Here is a 12,732-nt window from a genome sequence, read left to right as displayed (position 1 = left end):
GAGATATTTAAAACGTCCTCAACCATGGGTGAGGTACCAGACAACTGTAGGATTGCTAATGTTATTCTGTTGCATAAGAAAGGCTCTAAAATTAAACCAGGAAACAGTAGGCCAGTGAGCCTGACATCAGTAGTGGGAAAGCTAATGGAAGATATTCTAAGGCACTGTATATACAAATATTTGAATAGACAGGGATTAATTAGGAACAGTCAGTGCAGCTTGTGTGTAGTAGGTCACATCCAACCAATCTTATAGATTTTCAAGGTAGTTACCAGGGAAGTTGATCAAAGCAAGGCAGTGGACGTTGTCTGCATGGACTTTAGCCAGGCCTTTGACAAGGTCCCACATGGGAAGTTGGTCAAGAAGGTTCAGTCGCGTGGCATTCAAGTTGAGGTAGTAAATTGGATCAGAAATTGGCTTCATGAGAGAAGTCAGAGTGATAGCAGATGGTTACCTCTCTGACTGGAGGCCTATGACTAGTGGTGCGCCAAAGGGATCGGTGCTGGGTCTGTTGTTGCTTGTCATCTATATCAATAATCTGAATGATAATGTGGTAAAATGGATCAGCAAATTTGTAGTGACACGAAGATTGGGGGGTGTAGTGGACAGCGAGGAAGACAATCTAGACTTGCAGTGGGATCTGGACCAGCTGGAAAAATAGGTTGTAAAATGACAGATGAAATTTATTGACAAGTGTGAGGTGTTGTACTTTGGCAGGACAAACCAAGGTTGGACTTGCACGGTGCGCAGTAGGGCACCGAGGAATATGGTAGAATAGAGGGATCTGAAAAGATCTTCAAAGTGGTGTCACATGCAGTCAGGGTCATAAAGAAAACTTTTAGCACATTGGCTATCATAAATCAAAGTATGCAGAGGAGCTGGGATGTTATGTTGAAGATGTTAGTGAGGCCTAATTTGGAGTATTTTGGAGTTTTGGTTACCTACATACAGGAAAAATATCAATATGACTGAAAAGAGTGCAGAAAAAAATTACAAGGATGTTGCAAGGACGTGAGGACTTGAGTTATAGGAAAAAGCTGAAAAGGCTAAGACTTTATTCCCTAAAACATTGAAGACTGAGGGGAGATTTGACAGAGGTATACAAAATTATGGAAGATACAGATAGGGTAAAGGCAAGCAGGCTTTCTCCCTCCCCACCCACCCCCCATGAGGTTGCATGAGGCTACCACTAGAGGTCTGGGTTAAGTATGAAAGGTGAAATGTTTAAGGGGAACACGAAGGGAAACTTCACCCAGAGTGTGGAATGAGCTGTCAGCACAAGTGGTAGATGTGATGTTGATTTCAATGTTTGAGAGAAGTTTGGACCAGGTACATGGATGGGAGGGGTATGGAGAGCTACATCTTGGGTGCAGGTCGAAGGGACAGTGTAGAATGGTAGTTCAAAATGGACTACATGAGCCAAAGGGCTGGTTTCTGTCCTGTACTGTTTTATGACTTTCAGCTCATCAGTGTAGTGTTCTGTGACTTTCAATTCATCAGTAGTTACAGAAATGAATTTAGTCCATGATTTTAACATGCTGCCTTGCTGAATACCTACATCAAGAAGCAGAACTGGTCACAAGGTATCCAATGCTGTGCAGAGTCAGAAGCTAATTTCAGTATACAATGTATAATGGAAAAGGCTCTTACTTTTGGCTTTCCCACATTAACCCATCCTACATTTATTCAATGGTAGTGACTGCCCCCCTCACCCAGTCTCTCCGAGCAGATACATTGGCACATATACACAGGCATTTGTCAAGAATTACCAGCAGGATATGAGAAAACAATTCACCAATGGTTGAGGGGAAGATTACAAATTGACACTTTAGACTGATATCACAGCTGAATTGTTCTCCTGCCTCCCACTAATCCCCAGCTGCTAATTCTATTTATAATCACAAGCTTGAGTGGAACAACAAAACAAACAGGAAACTGCACAATTAAACAGAAAGGGTGACAATCACTATCGTGGGTGACTCAAACTCACGCAACACCACCAGGTTTCAGTTCAAGGTTACAAAATTACCACCCTGTTTTGGCCGGTTACATTTAGTAGGAAAGATTATAGCACACTGTGAAAGATGCCTCAGAGCCATACCGTTCATGTGATCTGAAGTTGAGCCTGCAACGGAGACTGGAGAATTGGTTGCTCTGGATTGAGAGGCTGATGTTGGGTCATCCACAATGACAAGGTCACTGCTGCTTTCATCGGGTGCAATAGATCCCGTGTGCTGTTCACTACTCATTGATATCTATGGGAACGGAGATCATAGATTACACTGGCAACCTGTGTTTTTGGAACAATGCATGTGCACAATTAAATCCCCTTTAACCACCACATGTAAATAACAATCCATGCCTTATCCATGCCAGAGTTCCTGCACATCATTTATACTGAGCAGCCAAATAGGGATATATACATTGTGCCAATAGGATAGAAATATGTGCATCTATTGCAAAGAATTCATAAAGTCAACTAAGAATGGAAAAAGGACAGAGAAAATAACACAGGCAATTGATTGTCAAATTTCATTCTGATAAACATACAGGGGCCCTTTATAGTTGGGTCAAAAATATTTATCCAAGTGGGTCCTCTAATTTCAACTTTCTGCAACAACGCATCAGCTTGACTCACCTAATGCAAGACTGCTTCCAATAAAAGGTTGTAGAAGCCAGGTGAAATTGTGGTGAAACAATTTCATTTCTTAAAGCTATGACATACAATACAGACCTGATCTGAGCAAACATGTGAAGCAATTAATTCCTTTATTATAATCCCTTCTGTCCTTCCCACATTGATTGTATATCCTGTGTTCCACTTATTCACCTCTCTTCCTAATTCTTTGACTAATTCAGGCTCGTCAAAATACAAACATTTAGATTCTGTACTCTTTTCTGAGGATAATCATTTTATAAGGCTTATTTAGTTCTAGAAGCTTTCTTCCTCAACTACCCCTCTCACTTGGTACTTGGAGTTGAAGGCTTTTCTTTCAAACTTCTCTCCCATAGAATGTTCCATCCTACCTTGGCTGCTTTGTTTCATGTGACACATATGACAATCAATTGAGGTGGAGGTCATTATGCAAAGAATTACTTGTTTTTTTTAAATCTCTACTTTCATTAAATCCCTAGTTGCATCACCCATTCTGTAACTACCATCACCCTTTTTCCCCCACTTTATCCTAATCTAGCCTCTTGATTACACCAGAATTTCTAAAAAAAAATCCTCCCCACAATTTCAAAGTTGCTGGTGAACGCCAGCAACTTTGATGCGTGTTGCTTGAATTTCCAGCATCTGCAGAATTCCTTGTGTTTGCGTCTCCACACAATTTATTTCATTTAACCATGCTTGTGGTCTATTTAAACTTTATTTCATAACATGCTTGTAAAACATCTTGAGACAAGTTTGGTCGTGTTTAAGATACGATAAAGGTTATTTTTGTGGTGGAGGTATGCTCCAGCTTTGCAAAGCCTAGTTATAGGTCCTTCAATACCTCACTGTAAGGGCTGGGCATAGCTGAGTCCACACTAATGAAAGATTCCTCTCCATCTGCTGACATGTTTCCTGAGGACATGTTGGAGTTATCGGCAGATGCTAACGAGGGTGTTAACATATTCCAGCCATCTTTCCTCCTCTTCATTGCATTCTCACTATCCTCCTTCTTCTTCTGTTGAAAACAAACAGAATGTATCAAAACTTTATTGATCAGACACACCTAGTTATTATAGTAGTTATGCTACATCTGAGTCAGTTAAACATTCCATGACAAATTAAAATTACAAGAATGTAACACAGTGTTCTGGAGGAAAGCAGCAGGTCAGGCAGCATCTGTCGAGGCAAATAGACAGTTGACATTATGGGTTGATTCCCTTCACCTGGATTGTCACAACTTCCAAGACCTTAGCAGATACGGAATAAGAGTGAAGCCAATTTTATCAATTAAAGATCTAGGTCTGGACACAGCTGCAAACACAATTCTTATCCAGAATATCTATTCCAACTTTACCTGAACTGAAGTGGCTGCGAACAAGCCAACATTATATGGCCTGGAGGCCAGGCATCTGCAGGTGAAGTGGAGGATATACTTGATCAAGATGATCAGATGCATTTCAGCCAACACTCAATTCATTAACTTTATCCCTGGATCCCACACTTGTTACTGGAACCACAAAAGTAAACCTACCCACCATCCACCCAACTATTGCTGAAGTTGCCTTCTGACAGCCGTAGCAACGGGATCTATCCCAGGATACTGGAGGACAGGTAGGAGATTGCTTGGCTTTGACAGAAATCTTTGTATCCTCCTTAGTTATTGGCTATTCTCATTTTTTTGAACTTATCAATAGATAAGTTTGTCCATGTGCTTTTTTTTGTTGAATGGCAATCTAAATAACCCAGGAAATTACAGACTGGTAAGATTTACATCAAATTATTGGAGATTCTTAGGGACAAAATTTACTTGCACGTGGAAAGGTGAGGACATTAGGAATAGTCAGCAGGCTTTGTGTGGGAAAGGTCATGTGCCACAAATTTGAGTTATTTTTGAGGTGATAGATGATTGGAGAGGGTAAGGCAGTGGATGTGATCTGATTAGCATGTTTTACAGATAATGAAGATTGTTAGAGAACACAACAGGATACAGCTCAGTTGGAAATTTGGGGTAGAGAAATGACAGATGGAATGTTATCTGGACAAGGTGAGGTAATACATTTTTGGAGGTCAAATGCAAACTGCAGGACTGGTAGGAACACTGATATACAGAATGATCTTGGAGTGCAAGTTCATAGTTCCATGAAACTGCAACATTAGCTGAGGGGGTAGTAAAGGCATGCTGGTTTTCATCAATCAAGACACTGAGTATAGAAGTTGGCTAGTCATGTTGCAGATTTCCAGAAGGAGGGTCTCGGCCTGAAACACTAACTGTTTATTCCTTTCCATAGATGCTGCATGACTTGATGAGTTCTTCCAGCATTTTGCGTGTGTTGATTTGGATTTCAAGTATCTGCAGAATTTTTCGTGTTTCGTATAAAACTTCAGTTTGGCCACATTTGGAGTATTGCATGCAGTTCTGGTCAATGTATTACAGGAAAGATGGAGGTTTTGGAGAAGGTTAGAGTAAGTTCACCAGGTTGCTGCAGGATTAGAGAGCACAAGCTATGAAGAGGGAGTGTCAGAGTGTGAGGGGTGATCTGACACTGGTATATTATGAGAATGCTTAGTTTGAGGAGGTTGTCGGAACCCCCCCCCCCCCACAAAGGTGTAATTGTTAAATACAAGAGTACAGAAGTTTAAAGGTGAGAAAGCGAATGTTGAAAGGGGAAGTGCAAGGCAATTGTTTTCCTCCCCCCACAGAGCAAAAAGCATCTGGAATGTGTTGCCAAGGAAAGTGAGAGAACCAGATATGATAGCAACATTCAAGAAGCATTTAGCCAGACACACAATCAGGCAGGGAATGGAGTGATATGGATCTTGTGCAGACAGATGGGAATAGTTTAGATTGATGTCATGCTCAGTGCTTTCCTGTTTTATAGTAAAATATGCAAAAAAAATGAAATCACAGCAAGGTAAGCATTATTATTACTAACTATACAAGAGAATATACTGAAAATGTCAGCAGGAATTTCACCATCTATGAGCTTCTCCAAATATCATTTTGCACCTTATCTGTCTTGGGTGTGTTCATTAGGACAGCAACAGGAGGCCCAACCTCCCTCACGTACAACTCCTCACTTTGAAGGATTTTTGGGGCCATGAATGGCGGTGAGGGAGAGGTGAATGAGCAGAGGTGTAGCACTTTTTCTGCCTGCAGGGATGAAGGCCAGGAGGGAGAATAGTGGAGAGTGGCAAATTGACATGATAATCACAGAATGAGTGATCCCTGTGGAATCACTTAGGAGGCAGTGATCATAACATGATTGAGTTCACTGTGAAATTAGAAAAAGAGAAGCCGAAATCTGATGTGTCGGTGTTTCAGTGGAGTAAAGGAAACTACAGTGGCATGAGAGAGGAACTGGCCAAAGTTGACTGGAAAGAGACACTGGCGGGAAAGACGGCAGAGCAGCAGTGGCTGGAGTTTATGCGAGAAATGAGGAAGGTGCAAGACAGGTATATTCCAAAAAAGAAGAAATTTTCGAGTGGAAAAAGGATGCAACCGTGGTTGACAAGAGAAGTCAAAGCCAAAGTTAAAGCTAAGGAGAGGGCATACAAGGAAGCAAAAATTAGTGGGAAGACAGAGGATTGGGAAGTCTTTAAAACCTTACAAAAGGAAACCAAGAAGGTCATTAAGAGAGAAAAGATTAACTATGAAAGGAAACTAGCAAATAATATCAAAGAGGATACTAAAAGCTTTTTCAAGTACATAAAGAGTAAAAGACAGGTGAGAGTAGATATAGGACCGATAGAAAATGATACTGGAGAAATTGTAATGGGAGATGAGGAGATGGCAGAGGAACTGAACGAGTATTTTGCATCAGTCTTCACTGAGGAAGACAGCAGGATACCAGACACTCAAGGGTGGCAGGGAAGAGAAGTGTGCGCAGTCACAATTACGACAGAGAAAGTACTCAGGAAGCTGAATAGGCTAAAGGTCGATAATTCTCCTGGACCAGATGGAATGCACCCTCGTGTTCTGAAGGAAGTAGCTGTGGAGATTGCGGAGGCATTAGCGATGATCTTTCAAAAGTCGATAGATTCTGGCATGGTTCCGGAGGACTGGAAGATTGCAAATGTCACTCCGCTATTTAAGAAGGGGGCAAGGAAGCAAAAAGGAAATTATAGACCTGTTAGCTTGACGTTGGTGGTTGGGAAGTTGTTGGAGTCGATTGTCAAGTATGAGGTTACAGAGTACCTGGAGGCATATGACAAGATAGGCAGAACTCAGCATGGATTCCTTAAAGGAAAATCCTGCCTGACAAACCTATTACAATTTTTTGAGGAAATTACCACTAGTGAAAGTTGTATATTTGGATTTTCAGAAGGCCTTTGACAAGGTGCCACACATGAGGCTGCTTAACAAGATAAGAGCCCATGGAATTACAGGAAAGTTACATACGTGGATAGAGCGTTGGCTGATTGGCAGGAAACAGAGAGTGGGAATAAAGGGATCCTATTCTGGTTGGCTGCCGGTTACCAGTGGTGTTCCACAGGGATCAGTGTTGGGGCCGCTTCTTTTTACATTGTACATCAACGATTTGGATTATGGAATAGAGGGCTTTGTGGCTAAGTTTGCTGACAATACAAAGATAGGTGGAGGGGCCGGTAGTGCTGAGGAAACGGAGAGTCTGCAGAGAGACTTGGATAGATTGGAAGAATGGGCAGAGAAGTGGCAAATGAAGTACAATGTTGGAAAGTGTACAGTTATGCACTTTGGCAGAAAAAATAAACAGGCAGACTATTATTTAAATGGGGAAAGAATTCAAAGTTCTGAGATGCAACGGGACTTGGGAGTCCTCGTACAGGATTCCCTTAAAGTTAACCTCCAGGTTGAGTCAGTAGTGAAGAAGGCGAATGCAATGTTGGCATTCATTTCTAGAGGAATAGAGTATAAGGAGCAGGGATGTGATGTTGAGGCTCTATAAGGCGCTGGTGAGACCTCACTTGGAGTACTGTGGGCGGTTTTGGTCTCCTTATTTAAGAAAGGATGTGCTGACGTTGGAGAGGGTACAGAGAAGATTCACTAGAATGATTCCGGGAATGAGAGGGTTAACGTATGAGGAACGTTTGTCCGCTCTTGGACTGTATTCCTTGGAGTTTAGAAGAATGAGGGGAGACCTCATAGAAACATTTCGAATGTTAAAAGGCATGGACAGAGTGGATGTGGCAAAGTTGTTTCCCATGATGGGGGAGTCTAGTACGAGAGGTCATGACTTCAGGATTGAAGGGCGCTCTTTCAGAACAGAAATGCCAAAAAATATTTTTAGTCAGAGGGTGGTGAATCTATGGAATTTGTTGCCACGGGCAGCAGTGGAGGCCAGGTCATTGGGTGTCTTTAAGGCAGAGATTGATAGGTATCTGTGTAGCCAGGGCATCAAAGGTTATGGTGTGAAGGCGGGGCAGTGGGACTAAATAGGATAAAATGGATCAGCTCATGATAAAATGGCGGAGCAGACTCGATGGGCCGAATGGCCTACTTCTGCTCCTTTGTCTTATGGTCTTATGGAAAGCAGAGTGTGTGTGTGTGTGGGGGTGGGGGGGGGGAGTGTGAAAGCGGTAAAGACGTGTTTGATGGAATTTAAGCACATCCCTGGATCAATAATTAACCACTATATTACTATATCCAAATGAGGAAACTTCAATTTATTCTTGATTAAATAATATTTACATGACACACATAATGAAGTAGGGAAACCTGGAGAAGTATCTTTTCTTAGTCATTTATACAAATATTGCTGTGACTGGGAGCATGAGGAAGAATGATGCCTATTAACATGTGCAACAATGAGTGCCAAATTATGTGCATGTCCATGCACACCCATGGTCCAACATGATTGTAAATGTGAGTGTATGTTTTGCACCACTGATCTTATGATGATTAGTTCTGTTAAGGGCTTGTGTATTCCATGTATGCACATTTTGAAGAGCATGTCTGTGCACGTCAGAGGCAATGAATGTGTCAACATGTGTTGAATAATAGATCTGTTAAATTGTTTTGCTCTTCCAGTACATATCCATGAAATGAACTTGTGCTAAAGTGAGCTGGCATGGATGTGACACTCAGCTTTATTAATGCTGGCAATCTGATCAGTAGCAGTGATGAATAAATCATTGTCAGGAGATTACAGACATCATTACTGAACATACAGCTGCACAGGCTATAAACCAAGCTCAGGATAAACACCAGTGCCCCAGAAAGGAACCTGTGTGGCACTGGCAAGAGAAGACAGCAAATGTATTGATTGTGTGGGGTAGGAGAAAAGTGATTATAGTAAAAAAAATTCAGGTTAAAGACAGAACCAAATGTTCTAGCGGGGAAGTGTTGCAGACTTATTATGATTTGTATAGTCTCAGCAAAGACACGATTAAATGACCACGTTAACTACACAAGTTCCCAGGTTTCAGAACTTGCTCTGTTATTGAATTCAAACCTATTGGAGATTATGAAGGGTGGACAGATGCATTTATCAAACAGAGGAAGCTGGAAAGCCAAGGAGAGAGAGTAGATTGCTTGAACAATAAGCTTCTATAGACACCTTGAACTGAATTACCATGGAGAGCATACTGGGCTGAACCTTACGGCTGAACAGATGAGATAAGGGAGTAGTAGGGGAACTGATCCTGGTTGGAGCAGCACTCGAGGCTACACAGTGACATTAATGATAGCCTCTTTGAAATTGCTAGGCAAGTTTCCAAGAAATTCTTAATAACCTCACCAAAAACACCAATCTCCCCACAATTTTAAAAGGCAAGACGTGACAAAAAATGACTGTGTACTGACATATTGTACTCCCTGATTCAAACGCAGTATACTTCACATCCTATGGAGAATTTCTGGCAAGTTGTTTTACAAATAGGTAGCTAGTTAAGATTGTAAATGGCAGAGAGCAACATCCCCTGAGTCAAAGGATCCTTAGCAAGCACTTGAACAAGCTAACTTCCTGTTCAAATGACAGCAATTCAGGATGCTATACTACCTTAGCTTCACATGGAGGTAGAGGGGAAGTGTTAATCCGTTTGACTAGAGAACTAATCAACATAGTTTGTCTCTCATGGTAATAAATGGAGGAAATATTTCCACTTCCCAGGATAAAGGAAATAAGTACACACTCACCAGACCTCATTCACTGACTTGGCAAATAGACAACTGCTACTTAACTGGGATGTTGTTTAAAGGCATGCAAGTGCTTAAAATTACAGCAATAGCAAATCACAGACCATTTTGTACAGTGATTCTAAGCTTTCCACAAAACTAACCACTAATCTGAAAACTTAAAGCTGCGGGGTGAGCCAGGATTGGAATTCTACATTAAAATCTAATGTGGACTGACTTACAGTTGGGAAGTATGTATGCAGAAGAAATGCAAAATATAAACCAAAACATTCACCACTGCCTCCTTTCCATCATGGGAAAGAGACCAAGGGGTGACCTCGTAGAGGTCATCTTTATCCCCGGGGAGGAGATTAAAACCAGAAGGCACAGACTTACAGGTCAAAGGAGAAAAATTTAAAAGGGATCTGTGGGTGAGCTTTTCCATAGAGAGGGTGGTGGGTATATGGCATGAACTGCCAGAGGAAGTGGTAAGGGTGGAGACAACTGCAATGTTTCGAAAAAAACATTTGGACAGGTACATGGATAGGAAAGGTTTACAGGGATACAGACAGGCAAATGGAACTAGCAGGCAGTCAATGGTTGGTTTGTATAACTAACTTTAAACAACTTTTTGTTTTTAATACCAGCTGACAGCTTTTGGCATTTAAACCATGTTCCAGTACTTTGGATATTTCTCATCTAGAGTCAATGTGCTCCATCTGGTGCTCAATCCCTGAACTGCTAAGGGGATTCCATAAGCCAAATCCGAAGCATACTACATCTTCAATCTTCTCCAAGACCTGAGTGGGATGGGCAAAGATCCACCCTTCCCTCGAAAGTGGCCTGTGTGTGTGGCTTTAATCTCTCTCAAGGCAGGCCATTTTGGAACGCCATGGTAGCATAGTAGTTAGCGCAACATTACTATAGCTCAGGGCATTCTGGAGTTCAATTATCCAGCATCATTCTGTAAGGAGACTCTGCACTTTCTATCCATGAAATGTGCAGGTTTCCTCCCACGATGTGGAAAGTAGGACTGAGTAGGTCAGTCAGTCATTTTAAATTGTTCATGATTAGGTTAGGGTTTTGAGGTTGTGGGGTTGCTAAGAGTGGCTTGGCTCGAAGGGTCAGTCCACACTGTACTGCTAAATAAACAAAGTTAGGACCAAGAAGAGGAGAATTCTCCGTAACTTCCGCCACCTCCAACGGGATCCCACCACTAAGCACATCTTTCCCTCCCCCCCCCCACTTTTCCGCAGGGATCGCTCCCTACGCGACTCCCTTGTCCATTCGTCTCCCCCATCCCTCCCCACTGATCTCCCTCCTGGCACTTACCCTTGTAAGCGGAACAAGTGCTACACATGCCCTTACACTTCCTCCCTCACCACCATTCAGGGCCCCAGACAGTCCTTCCAGGTGAGGCGACACTTCACCTGTGAGTCGGCTGGGGTGATATACTGCGTCCGGTGCTCCCGATGTGGCCTTCCATACATTGGCGAGATCCGACGCAGACTGGGAGATCGTTTCACTGAACACCTATGCTCTGTCCGCCAGAGAAAGCAGGATCTCCCAGTAGCCACACATTCCCATTCTGATATGTCTATCCACGGCCTCCTCTACTGTAAAGATGAAGCCACACTCAGGTTGGAGGAACAACACCTTATATTCCATCTGCGTAGCCTCCAACCTGATGGCATGAACATTGACTTCTCTAACTTCTGCTAATGCCCCACCTCCCCCTTGTACCCCATCCGTTATTTATTTATACACACATTTTTTTCTCTCCCTCCTTTTTCTCCCTCTGTCCCTCTCACTACACCCCTTGCTCATCCTTTGGGCTTTTCCCCCCCTCCCCCTTTTCTTTCTCCCTAGGCCTCCTGTCCCATGATCCTCTCATATCCCTTTTGCCAATCAACTGTCCAGCTCTTGGCTCCATCCCTCCCCCTCCTGTCTTCTCCTATCATTTCGGATCTCCCCCTCCCACTTTCAAATCTCTTACTAGCTCTTCTTTCAGTTAGTCCTGACGAAGGGTCTTGGCCCAAAACGTTGACTGTACCTCTTCCTAGAGATGCTGCCTGGCCTGCTGCGTTCACCAGCAACTTTTGTGTGTGTTGCTAAGCATTTTCTTGATTAGTTTTTGCTCTTTAAGAGTTGTCACAAATAAGTGATGGCTCTGATTAACCAATGGCCCAATTATTTGGAATCTATTGTACTTAAAGAATTATTTTCAATTAATTAATGAAGTACAAAACTACACTATGCACCTGCCCAATCAAAATCCACACGTTACAAAAGGTGCCAGTGGACACTGCACTGTAGCTTTTCCATGTTGTGCTTGAGAAAAAGTGATTGAGACATATGAGGCACAAGTTCGAGGTCAGTTGATAGCAACTTCAGTTAACCATTTCTTCTTGGTACCTTATTATGTGGGAAATTGACATATTAAAGTACCACTTTCTCACCAGTAATAATAAAAACTACAAAAATAAGAAAATCTAATGGTAAAGCTGCATCAATTGGGTTGATAATTTTACCTTTTCTGCATATTTTTCTCGTTTTCTCTTTCGATCTTTCACTTTATTTGATTCTTCTTGTATCCGCTTTTCTTCTTGTCGCAGACGCACTTCCCAGAAAGATAAATAGAAAGAACCAATTAACCAACTAACCCAACCTGATACCCAGCAGTCTTAAAGGCAGTCAAATGTAAGGCACTACATTTCATAGACTGACACATGGAAAGAGACCTTTCAGCTCACCAAGGTGGTGCCATTGAGTAGTGATTTACACTAATCCCATTTTATTCTCTCCACATTCAATTTTGTTTGTTCACCAGCCACCAACTCTGAACAGACTAGAACATTACTAATTGCACATGAACGTAAATTGTGTGGAGTACAATGCAGTACATCTATGCAAACAACACACACACACACACACGTGTATAAGAGAAAGGCTGTGTGATAGAATGACAGACATCCTGCTGAAA

General features: G+C 42.1%; 1 protein-coding gene across 3 annotated transcripts in view; it reads right to left on the bottom strand.

Annotated features, from left to right (window-relative positions):
• Positions 1 to 12,732, bottom strand: part of ino80 (INO80 complex ATPase subunit) — a 254,901-nt gene that overhangs the window by 10,273 nt on the left and 231,896 nt on the right. For all 3 annotated transcript variants that reach the window (XM_063053383.1, XM_063053403.1, XM_063053393.1), the window contains exons 32-34: positions 12,281 to 12,369; positions 3,498 to 3,671; positions 2,102 to 2,255 (exon numbers count right to left, since the gene is read on the bottom strand). In XM_063053383.1, the coding sequence (XP_062909453.1) occupies positions 2,102 to 2,255; positions 3,498 to 3,671; positions 12,281 to 12,369 (417 nt within the window). The remainder of the gene's footprint in view (positions 1 to 2,101; positions 2,256 to 3,497; positions 3,672 to 12,280; positions 12,370 to 12,732) is intronic.

This window comes from Mobula hypostoma, chromosome 1 (genome assembly GCF_963921235.1).
Source record: "Mobula hypostoma chromosome 1, sMobHyp1.1, whole genome shotgun sequence".
Taxonomy (NCBI): Eukaryota; Metazoa; Chordata; class Chondrichthyes; order Myliobatiformes; family Myliobatidae; genus Mobula; species Mobula hypostoma.
This window is presented reverse-complemented; position numbering and strand designations above follow the sequence as displayed.